Raw genomic sequence first — 21,206 nt, 5'->3', positions numbered from 1 at the left:
TGTTATGGTATTATCACTACAATGGCAAGAAACGATTCTTCCTTGGGATCTGATGATACTCCGTTCACTCAAGAACTACTCGAGAGCATTGAACAGGTTTGTTTTGCTACAGCAGAGAAATCAACAGGTAAACATTCTTTTAACTTTTGCCACATTGTGTTGACTTGTAAATTCTCTTAATTAAAATTGTAATAAATTAAAAACAAATAAATTATAATTTTTGAAAATAAAAAATACAATAAAATTAAAATTTTTGAAAATTATATATAATCTGGAAATTTTCAAAAAAAAAAATTCTTAATATAAAGTTTTTAGAATTAAAATCTAAAAACAAATTTTCAAAAACTAAAATAAAATTTAAATATTCATAAATTATATAATCTGAAAGCAGATCTCGTCATTTTCATCTTCTTTTCTGAAATTGTTTTTGAATTTTTTCTGGGTTTTGTATGAATATTGATGAATGTGATGTTAAAGATGATGAAGAAGAGGAAGGAAGAAGATGGAGAAATGAAAAAACAAAAATTAAGTGGTGATCGTTCACTGGAAGATACAATAGACTTGCATGATCCAACGATCCTCTTTGTTTAAAAAATATCAAAGGGTTAAAATTGGAAAATTAATAAGTTCTATTGTCGATTATCTATAACATTGGTTCACCATAGACATTTGAAGTTAAAGTAAACAAACATATATTTTTTGACAAACAAAGGTGAACTTGAGTGACCAAACAAACGTTTTAGGAGTTATTAGACCAAAATAAAAACAAGAAATTAGTTAGGGGACGAAGTGACCAATTTAAACAATCTGAAAATAAGTTTCTAAAATTAATATCAATTTAAATTTAAATTTTCAAAAAAAAAATTATGATTTTTAAATTGTTTTTCAAATAAGGATTTGCCACATCAACGTCATGTGGACAAAATTACACAATCAGAAACGGTCACATAGACGCAATCCTATCAATCATCATTTTATTTTTTACCATGACGTATTAAAAAATCAACATAAATCAAAATTCAAAGTAAACATATTTACAAGACTATCGACATACTATTTTAGACGCGGCGGCTCATTTTGTCATCCCGTATCTTCCCCTTTCTTTCTCTGAAATTTTTCTTCTTATTTTCTCTCCTTATATATATTGCTTTTCCCACACCCTTTAATTCATCAAACATAACTATTAAGCTCTTTCCAAACAATCTGGAAAATTGTTCAAACCAAGTTCAAAATCTCAAATCCCAATTATTTACAACCTTAACATGAAGCTTATGCTTCTTGCAACTTTCCTTCTCATCATTTCAAGAGCTCTAGCCAACATATCAAATGAACAAGATTTCAATACGAAACAAGCACATGAACTTAATGGAAATGGAAACATGGAAGTCTCTACTAAGTTGAACCACAGAGTTGCGATGATGGAAAGTAATGAACACAAACATGAACTATCTGTTACCATAAGAAAAGGAGGAGGAATAGGCAGAGGAGCGGGTGCTGGAATTATCGGTGCTGGAGTTATCGGCGGGTCATCCGCCTATGACAGGAGTCATCACTCCAATAGTTCTGCATCATCATTATCTGCAGCGCCTTATGTTTGTGTCTCAACATTTATTTTATGTTTGAGCTTTTGGCTTTAATCACATTGTTTCACTTCCACTATTTAGTAGTAACATATATGTTACTTTCTGTTATAGGTGTTAGTTGAGGGTTATTTATTGTTATTGTTAGTTATTTCTTTCCTTCCCAGTTGATCTATGTTTAAATTTGGAACCTGATATCACTTCTTGTAATTAATCTTCATTCAATCAATAGAGTACTATTATTCATAAATCTCTTTCATCTTGTAATGTTATGGTATTACCATGAGCTCGATTTGAGAGTATCATCTTTATCAACACGAAAGAAACAATTCTTCTCTAGGATCTGATGTTACTGCATTCGCTCAAGAACAGCACAAGAGCATTGAACAGGTTTGTTTTATTACAGCAGAGAAATCAATAGGCAAACATTCTGTTTACTAGAATTAAACCTATCAAGTTTAAGCTGCCAAATGGAAATACAGCAGTTGCAAATTATGCAGGAACCGTTATTATTTCAGGAAAACCGAAACTTAAAAATGTTTTGTTCTTGCCTTAATTTTCCTTTCTTTAATTTGATTTCAGTATCTAACTAAATTCTGTAGTTCCATGCATTGCACAACTATACAAGATTTGAGGACCATGGAGAAGATTGGTATAACTGATCTTGTTGATGTGCTCTACTATCTCAAAGGACCACATTTTAGTGTAACTAATTATAATGATGCTAGTGTAACAATGTTAAATCTAGTACTATATCACAGTCTGATTTCTGGCATTTTTAATTTAGGACATGCATCCAATATATGTATTCAGTCCCTTAGCTGTTAGCTCTAAGTTTCCTTATATTTCTTGTGCTATAACATGTTATTCACATAATTAATAGGATTTCTACACCATTATTAGCCAAGACTAGTTACAATGGGTAGTTGAAAAAATTATGAAGTAGTTGAATGGTTGCAATGGAGTGTTAAAAGTGAGGTGAATTGTTTGTGGTTGAAAAAATTCAACACATTGAATTAGAAGGGAGTGGGAGCCGTGTAAAACACTTGACAAAATCTTATTGATTGATGTGATTTTTCATATTTTTATATCATCATATTTATTTGGGGTCAATTATTTCATAGTAAATTATTTTATTTTATTTTTCACCAAAATTCATCATTTTTTTTATGAATAGAGACTTGGTTCATTTGATTTGGACACAGAAAAAAATCGACTTTTTTCCCTCTAATTTTTCTATTTAGTCTCCAATAAACTCTTGTTTGTAGTTCTAAACATCTTTTTTAGTGAAATGGATCCCAACAATAACCCTTTTAACACCCAAAATTCTACTAATTACACTTTCAACTACCCAAATCCCAACAACTATAGATTTCAAAATGAATCTTCCAACCAACAACGTCCCCAAAATATACTATACCCAAATTATGGATTTCCTCCAAATTTCATCATGTCATCATCTAATCTAAATTATCGTCCATATTATGGATCAATGATGTCTTATTCATCTCAACCACCCCCTTATTATTCTTCTACTCCAATGGGAAAGGAGGGTGTTGAATATGTAAATCATTGTACATAGTCTAACAAATCCCATTTTGAATGTCTGTATAAATCTCTACCTAATTTAAGTAAGGTTAAAACTTTTGGATGTTTAGGTTATGTATCTACTCTTATTTCACATTGTTCTAATTTTGATATTCATGCAAGGAAATGTCTCTTTATATGATACAAAGCTGGAACAAAAGGTTATCTATTATATGATATCCATAATAAGGATTTCATTGTTCCAACGAATGTCAATTTTTAGGAACTGAATTATCTCTATAATAATTCAGATTCTAATGTTTCACCTTCCATAAATGGGATAATATTGAGGGTGCAACATATTACATATGCTGTGAATGAATTACCACAATTTACCACAATTCATCACAAAATAAAACAGTTCAGTAACATGGACCCTGCCGATACCATTACACTAGATTCCCATTAATAACAGCAGGCCAACAAATGATAGTCCAAGAAGGTACACTCATGTGAAACACAAACTTTTTGGATGAAATTTAAAGTTTTTTTGTTGTTATTAGTCGCCAACTCACTTGGGGAGGGGAAAGTGAGGAGATTTGGGATCGAACGCGGGATACCACATGAAATGTCCTCACATCTAAACTACCAGGTTCTAACAACATGAAGTTTCAAGTTAAAATTAATTAGAAAGGAATAAAAAGAAAGTTTTTTATTAGGAGGAAAGAATTTTCCAGGTTTTCTTGGTTGAAATTATACAGGTCAAAAGCCTCCACAAGCCACATAGGATTTTAAAATCAAAAAAATATAAATGGTGTTTATTGTAAAAAATTGTTGAATCCACAAAGACATGCAATGATGTTGTAGTTCTGTGCAAAGGGAATGTTTTCGGATTTTAAAATTCGAAGTGGACCAACGTGAGCAACGTTTCCAACGTGAGCAACGTTTTGGACCAACTTGAAACTTTTAAAACATAAGGGAACAACTTGAAAACTAAAATAAACATAAGGGATCAAACATACAATTAAGCCAAATCAAAAATCAAACATAAACGCAAAAAAAAAAAATATCAATTAAATCAATACGTGTGGACGCTCCCTTTTTTAGTCAAGTAAGTTAGTAGCTAGAGCTAAATTATATTGAGAAATGCTATTTATCAAGAAAGATTTTATCAAGAAATTGTCCCGAAATTAATGTTAACCAATAAAATCTCAGTCTGGCCGGAAATCATGGGGTGGTGGGTGTTATATATATATTTTTTATGAAACTTTAATAAATAAGATTAAAATCTAAAGGTGATTATTCTGCCATGTCATTCTTAAATTCATCAAGAAAATCCATTCTTGATATCTAGCATTTTCCTATTTTTAAACGTGGATAAGTAAAGTTTCGAGGGTTCTTACTCTAATCTTTATATATGTTATACAATATCCTTATCAACGGGGCTGTCAACCGTTTGTTGGAGCTTTTGGTCAAAGTGCACATAGGATACCACCACTTTACTATATTGAGCGTAGACTTTTTCAACCAAAGAGGAAAGAGTATAGATTTCTTCCCCTTTCTTTCTCTGAAATTGCATGGACATACAATCCCATTTTACCTTCTTATTTTCTCTCCGTATATTACTTTTTCCACACCCTTCATCTTCTCATCAAACATAACTATTCTATTAAACTCTTTCCAAACAATCTGGAAAATCTTTTACCAGGCTCTTGAATCTGGAAATTGTTCGTTCAAACCCTAACATGAAGGTCATACTTCTTGCAACAACTTTCCTTCTGTTCATTTCAAGAGCTCTAGCCAACATATCAAATGAACAAGATTTCAATATGAAACAACCACATCAACTTAATGGTACAATTTTTTTACCTTTTCTAACTTAATTTGAAGACTCCCATTAATAAACTCATTTTCAAGCAAAAATATCAATTCTCATCTTACAAGTCAGTTTTGTACGATTGCGAGCGTATTTGGATTAGTTTATTTGAGTTTATCTACCTGTATAAATACTTGTGACACTGTTTAAGAAAACTTATGAAAACATCTTATGACATGTTCATATGTTGTTTTCAGCTTATTTCTGTATTAGCTTATGAATACAGCTTATAGATTATACAAAAAATAATGACTTTATTTTATACCGTATTATAAAAATAGTTTATTCATAAGCGCTTATATAATAAGCGCTTTTGTTATAAGGCAAAAAAAGTTTTTTTACCCCCAAACAGGGCTTGAGTTAGTCTCAATCCAAATGTAATATTGCATCGGAGTCTATCTAAGATATGTTGAACCACATGCTATCGGGTTAACCAGGTCATTTGTAGGGTTGAGTCAGACTCACACCCATGTTCTAAGACATTTGTAAGCATGCTTTCTTTTTTTTACTTTTTTACTTTTTTCTTTATACTTGTGCTATTCAATGATAGGGAACTTAGATGGAAATGGAAACATAGAAGTCTCTACTAGGTTGAACCACAGAGTTGCAATGATGGAAAGTAATGAACACAAACATGAACTATCTGTTACCATAAGAAAAGGAGGAGGTGGGAAGGGAGGAGGGGGAGGAGGTGGAAGGGGGGGAGGAGGAAGGGGAGGAAGTGGAAGGGGAAGAGGAATAGGCAGAGGAGTTGGGGCCGGAGCGGGTGCTGGAATTATCGGTGCTGGAGTTATTGGCGGGTCAACCGCCTATCACGGGAGTCATCGCTCCAATAGTTCTGCACCATCATTATCTGCAGGACCTTATGTTTATGTCTCAACATTTATTTTATGTTTGAGCTTTTGGCTTTAATCACATTGTTTTACTTCCACTAGTATAGTATATGTTATGTAGCTTTTGTATAGGCCTACATTAATACTATGCTTAATGTATATGTCGGTCACAATTAAAAACTTGTTTGCTTGTTGATTATAGTTTATGTCGTCTGCCGGAATGCCATCAATTTATAATGTCATCGATGGTATCATTTAGAAATGTAGTGTGATTATATGTATAAATCTCTGCAAATATATATATGAAGTTTGAATGTGTGACTTTTGAGGTTGAAATTCTAGAGAGAACATTTGGTTATTTACTGACAGTAAAGAAGCAGGCTAGTTTACTTTCTTTTGGTATGATAGACTGTTTCATCTATGTTGAATCTTTTTACTAAGGATTCAACAAGCTGGATTATAAAAATTCAAAATGAGAAATGAGAATACAAACTAATGAAAACAGGTTGGCCTCCTCGGAACTTTCCACACCATAGGCCTAGGGACTCCACCATCCCCCCAAAAAAGAACAACTGCTATTTCCTCGTCTTAGGAACTGGTGCATTTTTCTTTGCTTATTTTGTCAATCTTGCTCCCCTGGTTGCTTCTCTCTTTAGCCAGGTTGCACTTGCAATTGCAGGAGTGTTGGTTCATAGGACACGCTAGAGACCTTAAAATCAAAACATAAAGCTCAAAGATAGTTCAAGCTTTGGAAATTCATTCGATTTTTTTTGTGGTGAACAGTTTCTTAAGCCTTTTTCCTAATCCTTTAGTCAATGTTTCAAACTCTAGCAATCCATCAATATTTGAAGCACAAATAGAATGGATTCAAGTCTGTTTTAGGAGGATCAACTTACAACATAAATGTGCCTTAAATACAATATGCAACTGATTATCATTCTTTTATTTTGAATGACAGCCATCTAATAGACTTTTTTTTTTTTTACTATTTTTTTAAATAAGCATCACAATGACTGAACTAGTTTCATGATGAGATCTTTTGTTTTAAACATATGCACATGTTTGGCAGAACACTAGAAGTAACAAAGTCATTTGCAGAAAATGAAACTGTGTTACATTTTCCTATTTCATTTTCTGTCAATGAAACAGTCATGAGGTTGGTCAGAGAACAAAGACATCCTTTGGTTACTCTTGACAATAGAGAAGTAGTGCCAAAATGAACTAGTTGCTTCAACAGTTGACATTTATTGCAGAGAATTACAAATACAACTTCAAAACTCATGATCAATGGAGAGTTAGAGGATATTCTCAGTCATGCGCTTTTATATTTATTTACCCTTCTAGTTTTGATCAATGGCTTGAACCTGAGTTGAGCCTGAAAGATGACGACAATCAAATAAGTACTAAGCAAAGCAGTCAATAGGGTCTAATATGAAACGAGTCACGACTAATAGATCTGTTGTTTTGTTAACATTAGAAAAGTAGGATAACTCTTAATCATTATTAGTTATATATGTTACTTAACTATGTCAGTTAGTTCCGTTACTTTATGTTATGTGTTAGTTGAGGGTTAGTTATTGTTAGTTATTTCTTTCCTTACCAATTGATCTATGTTTAAATTTGGAACCTGATATCACTTCTTATAATTAACCTTCATTCAGTCAATAGAGTATTATTCATAACTCTCTTTCATCTTGTAATGTTATGTTATTATCACGAGCTCAATTTGAGAGTATAATCTTTATCAACAATGGCAAGAAACAATTCTTCCTTGGGATCTGATGATACTCCATTCACTCAAGAACAGCTCGAGAGCATTGAACAGGTTTGTTTTACTACAGCAGAGGAATCAATAGGCAAACATTCTGTTAACGTGCAGTTCACATTCTAGACAAACATATTGGATATTATATTTGAACACCAATTAACTTGTTGATGGCCTCTACTATCTCAAAGGATCACATTTTAGTGTAACTAATTATAATGATGCTAGTGTAAACAGTGTTAAAGTTAGTACTATACCACAATCTGCTTTATAGCATTTTTAGTTTAGGACATGCATCCAATAAATCTATTCAGTCCCCTTAGCTGTTAGGTCTAAGTTTCCTTATAGTTCTGGTACTATGCAGACTGCAGTAGAACATGTTATTCACATAATTAATAGGATTCCTAGACCATTACTAGCTAATCAATCCCCTTATGAATGTCTGTATAAATCTCTTCCTAATTGAAGTAATGTTGAAAGTTTTGGATGTTTATGCTGTCTATCTACTATTGTTTCATATTGTTCCAATTTTGATATTCGTACAAGGAAACGTATTTTTATATGATAAAGCTAGAACAAAGGTTATCTATTATCTGATATCTATAATAAGGATTTTGTTGTTTCAACGAATGTCAATTTTGAGGAACTGATTTATCTCTAGAATTCAGATTCTACTGTTTCACCTTCCATAAATGGGATAATATTGAGGGTGCAACATATGCTGTGAATGAATTACCACAATTCATCGCGAAATAAAACGAGTTCAGTAACATGGACCCTGCTGATAAGTGATACCATTACACTAGATTCCATTAATGACAGCAGGCCAACAAATGATAGTGCAAGAAGGTACACGCATGCCAAACACAAACTTTTGGATGAAGTTTCAAGTTTTTTTTGTTGTTGTTATTAGCCTAGTGGCCAACTCACATGGAGAGGGGAAAGTGAGGAGATTTGGGACCAGAATACCACATGAAATGTCCTCGCATCCAAACTACCAGGTTGTAACAATGAGGACATGATGAAGTTTCAAGTTAAAAATAGAAAGGAATAAAAACAAAGTTTTTGATTAAGAGGAAAGAATTTTGTAAGTTATTTTGGTTGAAGATTATACAGGTCAAAAGCCTCCACAAGCCACATAGGATTTTAATGAAAACTCAAGAATATCAATGGTGTAAATATTTTGAAACTTAAGGGACTTATATGGGAAACAAATAAATTGAAAGAATACAACTGCAATTTTACCTAACTTATTATGTATGTACATGCAATTTCAGCATTTGATTTATTTATCAATGTTGAAATTGTCCACTTTAATAAATCCTTCTAACAGGTTTGGACCAGTTTTTAGAGGTCCACATTAGTGTCCCACATAGAGATTTCCTCCCCTTATCATAAATGCAATGGACATAGGACAAGTCATTTTCTATTCATTCTGTCTCCACGTTCATACTTTTCCTCACCCTCCACGTTTTCTCACCCTTTGCTTCACACTTAAATCCTAATAGTTTGCAAAGAATCACCACTCCCTTTGCCAACCCCTTAGTTCTAACATGAAGATAGTATTTCTTGCAACTTTTCTACTGTTCATTTCAGGTGCTGTAGCCATATCAAATGAAGATTTCAATATGAATTTTACTTCAGAAGGCAAAAGCATTATCCATAGCAATGAACAAGCACATGAGCTTCTTGGTACAATTTCTTTAACTTTTCAAATAAGTACAAACTTAATTTTTCACAAATTTTGTTAATAGTCACACAAATTTTGTTACAAGCCGGTTTTACACGGTTGAGTTATGCACATCCCATATTCTAAGATAGTAACAAAACAAGATCTGTTGATCGCCTACTATCGGATCGCTTAGGTCACACTCCAGATGTCCAATCATGGGTGTGAGGACTGAGGAGACTTCCCTCATTTTATAATCCGATTTTGTAGGATTGAGTCAGACTCAAACTAAATTCTAAGACATTTGTAAGCATACTTTTTTCTTTGTCTTTATACTTGAGTTAATCGATGATAGGGAACATAGATGGAAATGGAAACAAAGGAGGAGGTATTAATGAGCACAAACACGAACTATCTGTTACTGTAAGAAAAGGAGGAGGTGGGAAGGGAGGAGGGGGACGGGGAGGAGGATTCGGTATAGGAAGAGGGGCTGGAGCTGCTGCTGGAGTTGTCGTCGGTGGAACTACTGCTGGAGTTGTCGGCGAAGAAAGCATCAATCACGGGCCGCGTCACTCTCATAATTCTGCAGCATCATTATATGCAGGGCCTTATTTTTGTTTCTCAACATTTATTTTATGTTTGATCTTTTGGCTTTAATTACCTTATTTCGCTTCCATTAGTTAAGTATCCTACATTAATCATCTTTTTACTACTGCTACTACTACTATAAATGTATGCTTTTGCCACAATTAAGAACATGTTTGCTTGTTGATTAGTTTGTGTCCTCCACCTTGATGCTATAATCTCGTCCATAATTTTATTAAGAAATGTATGAATCTTTGCATGTTGCTGGGGAAAAAGAAATACAACATTGTCTTTGTAATTTAATATGTAGTTACCATACAAAGAAAGTATAGTTTAGCCGAGGGTAACTAGATCAAATATATAAAAGTTAAACTTGTGACTTGTAAGGTTGAAGTTCTAGAGAGAAATTTTAGTTATTTACTGACAATAAAGAAGCAGAAACAGGCTAATTTTTTCTTTCTTATGGAAAGATAAACTATTTCATCTATGTTAAGGGTGTGTTTGAATTCACTTATTTGAGTTTATCTACTGCCACAAGTTGTTGGAGGCTATTTGGAGAGCTTATAGAAACAGCTCATGTCATATCATGTCAAAAGGTGTTTTCAGCTTATTTCTGTAACCACTTAAAATAACTTATGAAAACAACTTATAACTTATTAGCATGACCTTTGAAGCGTAAAGGACCTATGTGCTTGCAATTTCAGCATTTGATTTATTTACCAATGATTGAAATTATTTGCTTTAGTTTCTAAAAAATTGTGCACTTTGAAAGAATTAAAATCCATTATAACAGCTTATCATTGTACCAGTTTTTAGGGGTCCTCCACATTAGATGCCCTACATAGAGACTTCCCTCCACTTACCTTAATGCTATGGAGATAGGACAAGTCATTTTTTCTTTACCAAATAAGTGTTGAAATGATTGAACTAGTTGGATGATGAGATATTTTGTGTTGAACATTGGCACATGTTTGTCAGAGCACTTGATGTACAAAATCATTTTCAGTAAATGGTCCCCTACCTAGTTGCTACAACAATTGACAATACAAAAGCAGTGCCAAGTGAATAAGTTGCTTTAACAATTGACATTTATTGCAGACCATTACAGAAGAACTCATAATCAATGAAGAGTTAGAGGATCTTCTCAGTCATGACTTTATGTCTGTTTACCCTGCAAGATTTGAACAATGGTTTGAGACCAAAAAAAGAAGTATATTAATTCACTGTAATAATAAACGTTTTAGATTAAGGCTTTGCAACATACAATTAGCTTGATCTGTAAGACTGTTTAAACATGCTTGGGAATGTTACTTTATTCTTTCAACCACTAAAGGACTTGGATCATTTCTTGGATACCTTCCAAAATGTGACATAAATTTTTTGATACACTCACCTACAAAATATGGAATTGGGTAATATTGGTAAAGATTAATTTTCATGCACTATCATCAATGTAAAAATTTACACGGATTGCATATCACAACCGGTTATGATTGACTGATGGTGTAAAAACACTTATACTGAGAGTGTATATGAATTAAATTCATATCCACTTTACACAGATTGCATATAACAACCGGTCATATGTGTGACTTTAGAATTAGTTATGATAAAAGTCAAATGGTTTGTATGATCTGGCGATTATGATTGATTGACGGTGTAAAAACACTTTATACCGAGAGTGTACATGAATTAAATTCATATAACTAATTAAAACTATTAAAACAAGATTGCTGGTCTGCAAAAAAAATTGTACTAGTTGTTCCAAGAAAAATTAACTACTTTTGTATGGTTTAGTTAGAAAACAGAAAGTTAATTACATTCACAAGTTTTCATCATGGTTAAGATTTCAAGCATCTGATGCAGCACAATCACAAGGTAGAGGCTCCAAATGAAGTACTCTGCTAGCTTCTATTACACGCAACCATAGAGAATTTGATTCACAGACATTGCTTTCTTTTTACAGCTTATATAAACCCTCTTTTCCTTATACCGACTTCAAACCATTATTAAACTGTGTACAAAGAACCTTTATACAACAATGAGAGTAAGATTTCTTACATGTTTCATCGCTGTTTTATGCACTCAAGCTATATCGATTTTAGGTTTCAGTTCAGAACATAGAGCTTTAAACTCGTCAAATAGCATCATGGAAACAATGCAACCTACTAGTAGTAAGCATTCTTCGCCTTTCTGAAGGAGCGTTTCCTTAAATTGTACTCATGCTATATTTAATTTCTGCTTCTAGATGCTAACTAAATTTTGCTTATTCTATTAAGATGTAGGAAACTATGGAAGCATAAAAGAAGGAAGCAAGTTGCACGGAGAAGATAAGAAACATATCAAGGAGGAAAAGTTTGAACGAGCTTATGACTCGATTAAGAAAGCTAGAGGAAAAGGAGCTAAAGGTGGTGCAAATGATAATCACTCTGAACCTCGTCGTTCTCGAAGCTCTACATCCAAGTTATCTTGGATTTCACCTGTGTGTGTAAGCTTTGTTTTAATATCAGTCTTCTCCTTTCATGTTAAGTTGCTATGAATTTTCAAACACTTCGTGTCACATGTTTATGTTTGAAGCTTGGGATTCTTTAGAAGAGAAGATCATCTTTGTACATCATGAAACATTGTTGTCCTAATTTCTCATAACTTGAATTTAAATTTTTAACATCAATAAATGCTTCAAGTTAAGCTTGTCACAGATTTCCAAATCCAATCAGAAAGGAAAATCATCGATAGTATTATCTAAAGAGTTAATTCAACCGAGTAGCCCTATTCGAACCGTGTTAGGTCTGCAAGGGGAGAGAGTGAATACGGAGAGTGAAATCATCGATAAATAACTATAATACCCAGTAACAGGTATCCAAATGTTTGAAGTCTTGTGCTAACTGCAACATATCAAATTAAATTGTTTACAGATTATAGAAGCTCAAACAAGTCCCATTAACATTTGCATATAGTTCACCAAAAGTACCTAAAGAAAAACAAAAAACTAGGAAACAAAACGCCACCTTAGAAACATAGTGGAATTCCAAGTGACATTTTGTATCTTCAAATATCATACAAGAAGTCCTTGAACACTTTCATATGCTCATGTTGAAGAGCAATTGCCACAGATAAACTTCCATCATTTGTTGAGCTTGGAATTATGAAAGAAAGCCCTTCATAAGCAATCCCACCAGGTCCCATGAAAATTGGCCTTCCCCAACCAAAATCAGCATCGTGTATCGGAAGCCTAGCCCAACTAGTGATACCAAGATTCGGACACTTGAAAGTATGTGCACCGCGAACAAGAGCCTTAAGATCAGGTTGTAGCTCAAGAAAATCAAGAGCTGATCTCAAATACTCGTTGTCCATTCGCGACAACGCGTTGTGAATTCTACTTGCAGCATACCATGTTGGTTTCGACATGAGATCACCTGCTATAGCTATAGGTGTTGTTGTGAATATCACATTGCCGAAGTAACCTGGTGGAGGAGGAGGTTGTAACCTTGCACGTCCATCGGTTGCAATATACAATTTGGTTTCTTGATCATCAGGCAATGATCTTGCTTTGCAGACACTTCTCCAAACATGACCGGCTAACATCTCATAAGAGCTGTAGTGGATTGTGTTGCCGGCTTCTTTGGACTTAGCTTTCAATGTGTTAAGTTGTTCGCGAGTCAATTTGAAAATCGAAACTGCTGCACTGTCTGAGCCTGGTTTTGTAGGCTGTTGATTAGTCTTCATTGATGGTGGAGGCTTGTATTCGATGTGATCGAAAACAGGTCGGGGAGGATCGCGGGCACGGAGTAGTGTCCGGTCAATGAACGGTGGCATGGAAACATCTAGGCCACGAGCTACATCTGACCATGTATTGATGAAATGAAGACCAGAAGCTCCATCTGCTACATGATGTTGCATACCAACACCAAGTGAGACTCCTCCACATTTGAAATATGTTACCTGCATAAATTGTGAAAGTCCATTAAATTGGTGTCTGTAACATAGTTAAGTACACATTAATCACAAAATTAAAGTCAAACTGTTAATTCATACTCCCTTCGATCTCATGTATAAGCAAATATAGGCAAACATTCATTGAATAATTAATATAACTGGTTTGTATTGTATATCAGATACTTTAATTATTCAATGAATCTGAAAAAAAGAATCTTTATCTATACATGAGGCCAAATAAAGTCTAATGTATTATCAATATAAAGATTGTTCACACGATCAATTATAATCATCTATCTTTAATCATTACGTCTTAAGTCACGCATATGATTGAATGTGATTTCATCACAATGTAAAACTTTTTACTACGGCTGTATAAAAGTAATCTCTTTTAGTAAGTTACAAGAAAATAAGGCATTTTTTTGGCTTCATATTATTCAATTAACAAGAGAATTTTTTGTTCAACAAGAAAAAAATAACCAAGGAAATTTAATATCCAACACAAACATTTTGAACTATGTTTTTGCATAAAAATAATAAGATGCCATTTGCCAACAACCTTCCTGTGTTTTTTTTTTTTTTGGTACAACCACATTGATCTACTTAGATTCTAGACACAACAAATTTTGGATACGTGTGGACCTAAATTCAAAATTACTGTTTATGTCTTCTTTTTTTTAATAATATCCTTTATCATTGCATAGTGAAAAATTGGTCCTATGAAATAAAAAGAAGTATCACTGAAAAAGACAAATAATTTCATAAAAAAATTATGGTTTCTATGATTTACATAAACAATTTTGGACCGACAATTGAAAAGGCAATAGTATGATTTAGATGTTTTTTCATCAAAGGTAGGTGAAGATTTTGACAAAAAAACAAGACTGAGTTGAAATTTCAATTTAAAATTTGAAAGCAGTCAAAAGAAAGAAATCATTAGCATTCAACTGTGTGATATGCTTTACATGATTGTGAGTTAGTGTGGTTGGCATTAGCAACCCCTCCAACAAAAAAGTACTATTATATTGCTTTGTTGGAATTGGGTGATGTATTATGAGTCTTTATTATATTTTTCATAGGGATCATGCTCTCACGTCTTTGTAAAAAATATGAATAAAGAAAGAATAGGATACAGAAAAAATGAAATAAATAAAAAAGAAAATTTGGATTTGCTTTGACCATTTTTTTTTAATATTGCTTTGAATATATTTCTTTTTTTAAAAAAAAAATTACGAACAAAGCTGTAGACTCTTGTAATTTTCGCAAAACTTTTGACCATTTGAAATAAGTTTAATTAATATTAAACGTTATCAAGATGTAAAAATTTTACACATGTAATCAATCATATCCACAACATAAATATAAGTGGAGACATTTTTTAAAATTTTTTTTTGAACAAACAAAAATGAAATATATTAGAAACACGAGATTTCTCAAGGACAATGAGTGATTTTTTAAAACTATTATAAAAAAAAAGTAACAAAATAAGATGTGATTGAACTCAATACAGTCTAATGGTGTAAACAAATTAAAACCGATAGACGATTACAATGCTATAAGCTTTTTCCTCTTAAAAAATAGATGATTAACATGAAAGCAACAAAACTCATAAATTATCGAAGAACCACCTCCTTCACATCTCATATCCGTTACACCTTACAAATTGAGGTGTACCGATACTCTTACTTCATAAATTTATTTATGAATTAACAATCATTTTATCAAATAAAGAGCTATAATAAATAAAAGAAACCGTGTACATGTTTTCTTTATTAGTCATATTTTCATTCCTTCTTCCGCCACTTGACTCTCCAAGAAGGGAAAACCTTTTGAATACGTATATAATAATATAATAGTGACAGCTATGGCCTCAATTGTCATTCTCTACGTATTTAGTTGTTGAACTATAAACGTATTTAGTTGTTGAACTATAAACGTATGATAAATAATTTCTAAACTATTCAAAATTCATCATGTTGGTACATCAATTAGGAGATAAAGTTACTTTCAAAATAGAGGGGTTCATAAACTAATAAATAATTGAAGATAAATTGAAACGCACCTGCAATACAAGAAGGGGATACGTTTCAATTCCGCGCGAATAATCAACGGCTGGGATAAGTTGACGGAGCTCAAGCGTGGGAGCAAAGTCTCCAAAATCATCAACGACTCCACCGGTGTCGGCCTCAACAAAGAGCACCCCTTGACCATCACAATCAATCTCAACACGACCATCTTCATCACGACGAAGACGACCAGCCATTGGATAAAATGGGACAAGCACCTTGCTAAGAGCTTCCTTAAGAACCTTGGCATCGAAGAAATTGGAAGCACCATTAGGTCTATAAAAGTAAACACTTGGTGTATGGAAATTCGGTACCACCAAATCGACGTTGGAGTTCCACACCGTCCGTTGTGTAACCTCCTCGGACGGCCGCACCATTGTCGAATCTCTAATGTTTATGATCATCTTTGTTTTTTCTTGGAGTGGTTTGGTCCTATAAATCATAATAATTAATTGTTAGTATATAACATCACCATCATTCATTTCCTTTATTCACCAAAAGACAATATTTTTTTACATCAACACCAAAAGATATATGAGTCAAAAGAAAGGGAAAAAGAAACACCAAAGGACATACATAACGTAAGTATTCTACTTTTACAATATATATTTTCCTGATAAATTACCAAGTAAAAATTGATTTTAAATAAAACTTACTTTAAAATACTAATTTTTTTGACTCACTTTATTATACTAAATGCATTTTTTGACTCACTTTTTATATACTAAATAAATTTCTAAAAATTGGAAAATAATGACAGTTTCATGAAGAAAATCTCAAAGAAACAAATTGTAAATGCATGTGAAACAATCGTTACATAGTTAGACATTAAGGTACTTGAATCCTCAACTGCTTTGTACATGCCTGTTACTTAAAAATCTTAATAGTATAAAAAATATCATATATAGAGAAAAATATCAAACAAATTACAAATCATAAATAGTTATGAAAGAATTGATGCTTGTTTGAAACGTACAAAATTGTAACTTCTACGAAATCACAGTGTCACATTAATTTTGTCACACCGAAATTGGAATCAATGAGATGATGAAAGAAGAAGAAGAAGAAGAAAATGGAAATGAGAAAGAAACATTGTTACCTTGATGAAGAGAAGTGCCGTATTGAGTTGTGTTGAGGTGGTTTGGGATTTGGTATGTGTGAACTGCAAGAGAGTCCTAATTTGTTGAGCTTCTTAGGGCTACCTTTTAAACTGATAAAATTAGAGTAAGAAAGGGTTGGGTACAAGCTCACCAACTCCCGCCAACTCTATCAACCAATCTAAATTTGCCACGTAAGAAATTGTCCAAAGCATACACAATGGAGTCATAAGTGGACAGGGCACATATACCTTTCATAGGGTTCATGGTTAAGTTGGTAAGATAGGGACTTTTTTTTGAAGGAGTAGGATAGGGACTTTTGTCCTTTCATTTTATTCATCATAATCCTTAATTTTTAATCAAAATTAGTATATCTAATGAAACAAACACTAATATAATATAATTTAATTATTTTTGGACTTTCCTTTCCCAACAAATTTGCATATTGGCATTTCTTAATTAGTTCAACTAATTTCAACAGTTTTTTTAATGCTTTATTTGTTTCTTCAAAGAAAATATTTCATGAAAAAATATACTTAGAAAAATAAAAAGATTAGAAAATGATTGTATATATCTCATAAAACACAATTAATTAATTAAGCCTAAATTATAATAAGGTTGTGAAGAATTTTGCAGTTGGGCTATCACTTTTATTTTGTTAGTGATAATTTACTTTTTTTGTGTGTGATGTCAATGATAAAATTTAATATGTTAAGCAAGGATATAAAACAAGGATATATATATATATATATATATATATATATATATATATATATATATATATATATATATATGAGAAAAGATATTTTGACAACCATTTTTTGACAACTTTTGGACAACTTTCTCTCTCATACTCACATGATATTGTTATCCTCTCTCTTCCTTTTTCTCTCTCCATTGTTTTTGACCAATAAGAAGTGAGAAAAACAAGGTTGTCAACAAAGTTGTCATCAAATGGATGTCAAAATATCATTACTCTATATATTAAAAGAAACTTTCATTTTAAGTTATGTTAAGCAATTTGCATGTTTTTTTGTATGATTGGAGGTGTCGTATTCCCTCACCAACTCCTATCTATCCACTTGAAAGTTGAATTAAAATGGGTTTGTGAGGTGGTGTGGGTCAAAGGGCAAAGCTTGGTGGAGAAAGTGAAGTGTGGGACAACCATGGAGCAGTGGAGTGGGGGCCAGGTAGTGCAACAAACGTCAGTGGGTCGATATTTATGACGCATAAAGAATCATAGTCACCGCAAAGACTTCTCTTAGGAGCCATTAAAGTGAGTGAGCGTGCACAACTAATATAAAGATTGAAACTCGCACGCTTCGAGTTATGATTACAATTTTGAATTTTTTGTTCAGTTGAATTAGAATTCATCGACATTTTTGTCGGTTAAACTAAGAGGATTGATAGCTTAATTGATTTGAATTAATAAAAACAAAGTTGAAGGTCTTAGATTCAAATCCGAACAAATAAGTAAATATTAATTTAACAATTAATTATTAACGTTTGTTATTCAAAAAGAATCAATATATTTTATTATTAAATTAAATGAAATATGATTATATTTAATTATGATTGGTGAAAAATAAACTTGTAGATGATGAAATACTAATTTACTTGTTTATAATAGACAAAACATTAAAAAATATGTTATGGTAGGTTAATATTTCAATTTGGTTGACACACCAACAAACAAACATTCATTTGCATCATCCAACAAATATTATTATAAAAAATAAAGAAACAAAAAGATGGGAGGCAACATCAAAATCATCAAAGAAAATCAACAAAAACTAAAATTAGAGAGATTCAACATATTACGAAAAAAAAGTCATTCATAGTACAATTTAGCAATGAATCCCACCAATTACTCCATTACATTGAAAACTCATGTTAGCTAACTTTTTTTTTTTTTGAGGGAACATGTTAGCTAACTTATATCAGTACAATTATTTGTTTTCTTTATATATGTGAAATATTCTAAAGTGAAATTTTTTAATGGTATGTAAAAAGTTACCCCATCTATTTTCATAGAACAAATAAAAGATTAGGAAAAACTTAGATGCTCCACATGGTATCACATTCCAACAATCCAGCTAAATAAACCTCGAAATATATCATGAGCCATCTCAATAGTCATAATCTCAGCAATAAGAAAAGTAAAAATGCCTAAATTACAAGCAAACTCACCCACAAATGTACCTTTACGGTCTCTAAGAATTCTACCACAGACAGATAAACCGTTAGGCCACATGTTAGGAGGAGAAATTCAATTAACTTTAATGACCTTTGGAGCATAAGCGGGGTGACAAAAAACCATAGAAACTATGTTTAGATATGTTGAATCTCTCTAATTTTATGACAAAAAACCATAGAAAAACCATAAAAACTAAAATTAGTGAATGTTTAGATATCACTTGTAAGCTCCAATTTCTATATAAAAAAAAAAAAAGTAGATAACAAAGAAATGGGAGAAGAAAGATCCTCAAGCATTCACTAACTTAAGAAAGCCAATCTCATTGCTTTAAAATAAAATTGCAACCGAAAAATAGATGATGAGGAGTTTCATAGGTCATATAAACTATGTTTAGATATGTCTTGAAATCTCATCTTCAAAGCTGGAAAACTGGTGGAAATTTGTATCATGCGCTAGACGCAGGAACTGATGCGCTACGTGCGGGAACTAGGGCCGCTAAGTCATGCGCTAGGTGTAGAGAGTAGTCTTGGGTTCATTTTTTAGCCTTTGAAGTGCATAAAAGGCAAAGACTTTGTTTTTTGTGTAATCTCATGAAATCAAATGAGAGAACTTTTAGGAACCTTAGAGACTATGATTTGAGGGTCTTTGGGTGAGATTCATGGGTTGAAAAATATTGTAAACATTTTGGGTGAGTGAAATTCTTTAAATCTCTTGTTCATGGGAGAAGATTAGAAAATGAATAGAAATTAGGTTGTTTTTGAAGAATTTGTTGAAGTTAATTTCTAATAATATCTTTTGTATTTTTTTTTTGTAAGAAACTCGTTGACAATGGATTGGAGAGCTCTCTTGCCCAGACATAAGTCATTGTTGGGTCAGGCTAGGTAACCAACTTTTTCGTGTGTTTGTTCTTGTTCCTCTACCCTTTTTATTTCTTTGTTCTTGTTTTTCTTGTAAATTTGCTTTATACTTTTTTGATTGGTGTTGTTTGATCTGTTTAATGCTCATTGTTACGAGCACACAAAAGCAAGAAACGCACGACATCATCTCATCCATTGAATATCACCACACAAGGCCATTATTTCCACAAAATAAGGAATTAAAGTTTATTATTTTCTTTAAAAACAGCGCACAGTGCATTCTTTCTATTCTTGTGGCCTTTCCTTCGTAAGATATAGCATTGCCCCTGTTTAATTGATGGTTGTCATTGATACTTGCTATGCACATCTAAATTTATGGGTTTGAGATTTGAGTTCCAAATTGACAACAAACTATGTCAAGATACTATAACAATGCATTTCATCTCAATAACATTATGAAACATTCTCTAGAACACTTACTTCATTTGTCTTAAATTATAAGTTGTTTTGATTTTGATCATTTCACGTGCATTAAGAATTTTAATTAATTTTGTTTGAGAAAGAGATATTATGAGTTGTTTCACAAAATTGTTCTTAAAAAATGGTATGAGAAAGATAAATTAAATAATTGAGAGAATTGTGAGTAATAAATGGTTAAGGGTGTAATATAAAAAGTAACATTAATGTTTCCTTATTACATTATTCGATCACAAGTAAAAATCTACATTTTAGGTTCATTGAATAAGTGATGTATGTGATATATGATATATTGTAAAACAATTTATAATTTATGACAAAAAAAATTCTTAAAACGGCTTATAATTTAGAACGAATGAGTAGATCCTAACCTAGCACGTTGCACAATAGGAGATCAAATTATTTTGCACCAAGGAAGAGGTGAGTATTGGAGGATCAACTTTATGTAAGCGTCATTGAAACTCATGAGACGTGAGTTTGAATTTTTCCACTATATATCATCATCATCCTTATTTATTAATTTTGTTACGTCTGCATCAACTTAACCTAATTTTTTCCCGTTCATTTGCTTTATTAGGTTTGCAATTATTTAACCTAACAAATTCCATCTAAAAAATGCATTGCACACCAATTCTATCCTCTTGCCTTTTTTTTTGAAGAAAATATTTTCTATCATATCAATGATCTTACGGGTTAAAGATTATTTATTGGTCTCTATTATAGTCGAGAAAACCCGTGCGA

General features: G+C 32.3%; 3 protein-coding genes and 1 long non-coding RNA gene across 4 annotated transcripts; 3 read left to right on the top strand and 1 right to left on the bottom strand.

Annotated features, from left to right (window-relative positions):
• The first annotated feature begins 4,574 nt into the window (after nt 1-4,574).
• On the top strand, nt 4,575-6,152 carry LOC146925784 (uncharacterized). Its single transcript, XM_085758236.1, has 2 exons — nt 4,575-4,961; nt 5,534-6,152. Exons 1-2 carry the CDS (start codon nt 4,853-4,855, stop codon nt 5,893-5,895), a joined length of 471 nt encoding a protein of 156 aa, XP_085614362.1. The 5' UTR covers nt 4,575-4,852; the 3' UTR covers nt 5,896-6,152.
• Nucleotides 6,153-8,321: 2,169 nt separating this feature from the next.
• On the top strand, nt 8,322-10,025 carry LOC146925783 (uncharacterized). The gene is made up of 2 exons (XM_085758237.1): nt 8,322-9,273; nt 9,606-10,025. Exons 1-2 carry the CDS (start codon nt 9,135-9,137, stop codon nt 9,905-9,907), a joined length of 441 nt encoding a protein of 146 aa, XP_085614363.1. The 5' UTR covers nt 8,322-9,134; the 3' UTR covers nt 9,908-10,025.
• Nucleotides 10,026-12,644: 2,619 nt separating this feature from the next.
• On the bottom strand, nt 12,645-17,014 carry LOC146925782 (shikimate O-hydroxycinnamoyltransferase-like). The gene is made up of 3 exons (XM_085758235.1): nt 16,937-17,014; nt 15,834-16,269; nt 12,645-13,777 (listed from the first exon to the last, which is right to left on the bottom strand). The coding sequence occupies exons 2-3, from the start codon at nt 16,239-16,241 to the stop codon at nt 12,884-12,886; spliced, it is 1,302 nt and encodes a 433-aa protein (XP_085614361.1). The 5' UTR covers nt 16,242-16,269; nt 16,937-17,014; the 3' UTR covers nt 12,645-12,883.
• Nucleotides 17,015-17,146: 132 nt separating this feature from the next.
• On the top strand, nt 17,147-20,253 carry LOC146925781 (uncharacterized). The gene is made up of 2 exons (XR_015033938.1): nt 17,147-19,505; nt 19,553-20,253. It is a non-coding gene; the product is annotated as an uncharacterized LOC146925781 (long non-coding RNA).
• The last annotated feature ends 953 nt before the right edge of the window (nt 20,254-21,206 follow it).

This window comes from Medicago sativa, chromosome 4, assembly GCF_051527215.1.
Source record: "Medicago sativa cultivar Bolivia chromosome 4, Bolivia_mono, whole genome shotgun sequence".
Lineage (NCBI taxonomy): Eukaryota > Viridiplantae > Streptophyta > Magnoliopsida > Fabales > Fabaceae > Medicago > Medicago sativa.
This window is presented reverse-complemented; position numbering and strand designations above follow the sequence as displayed.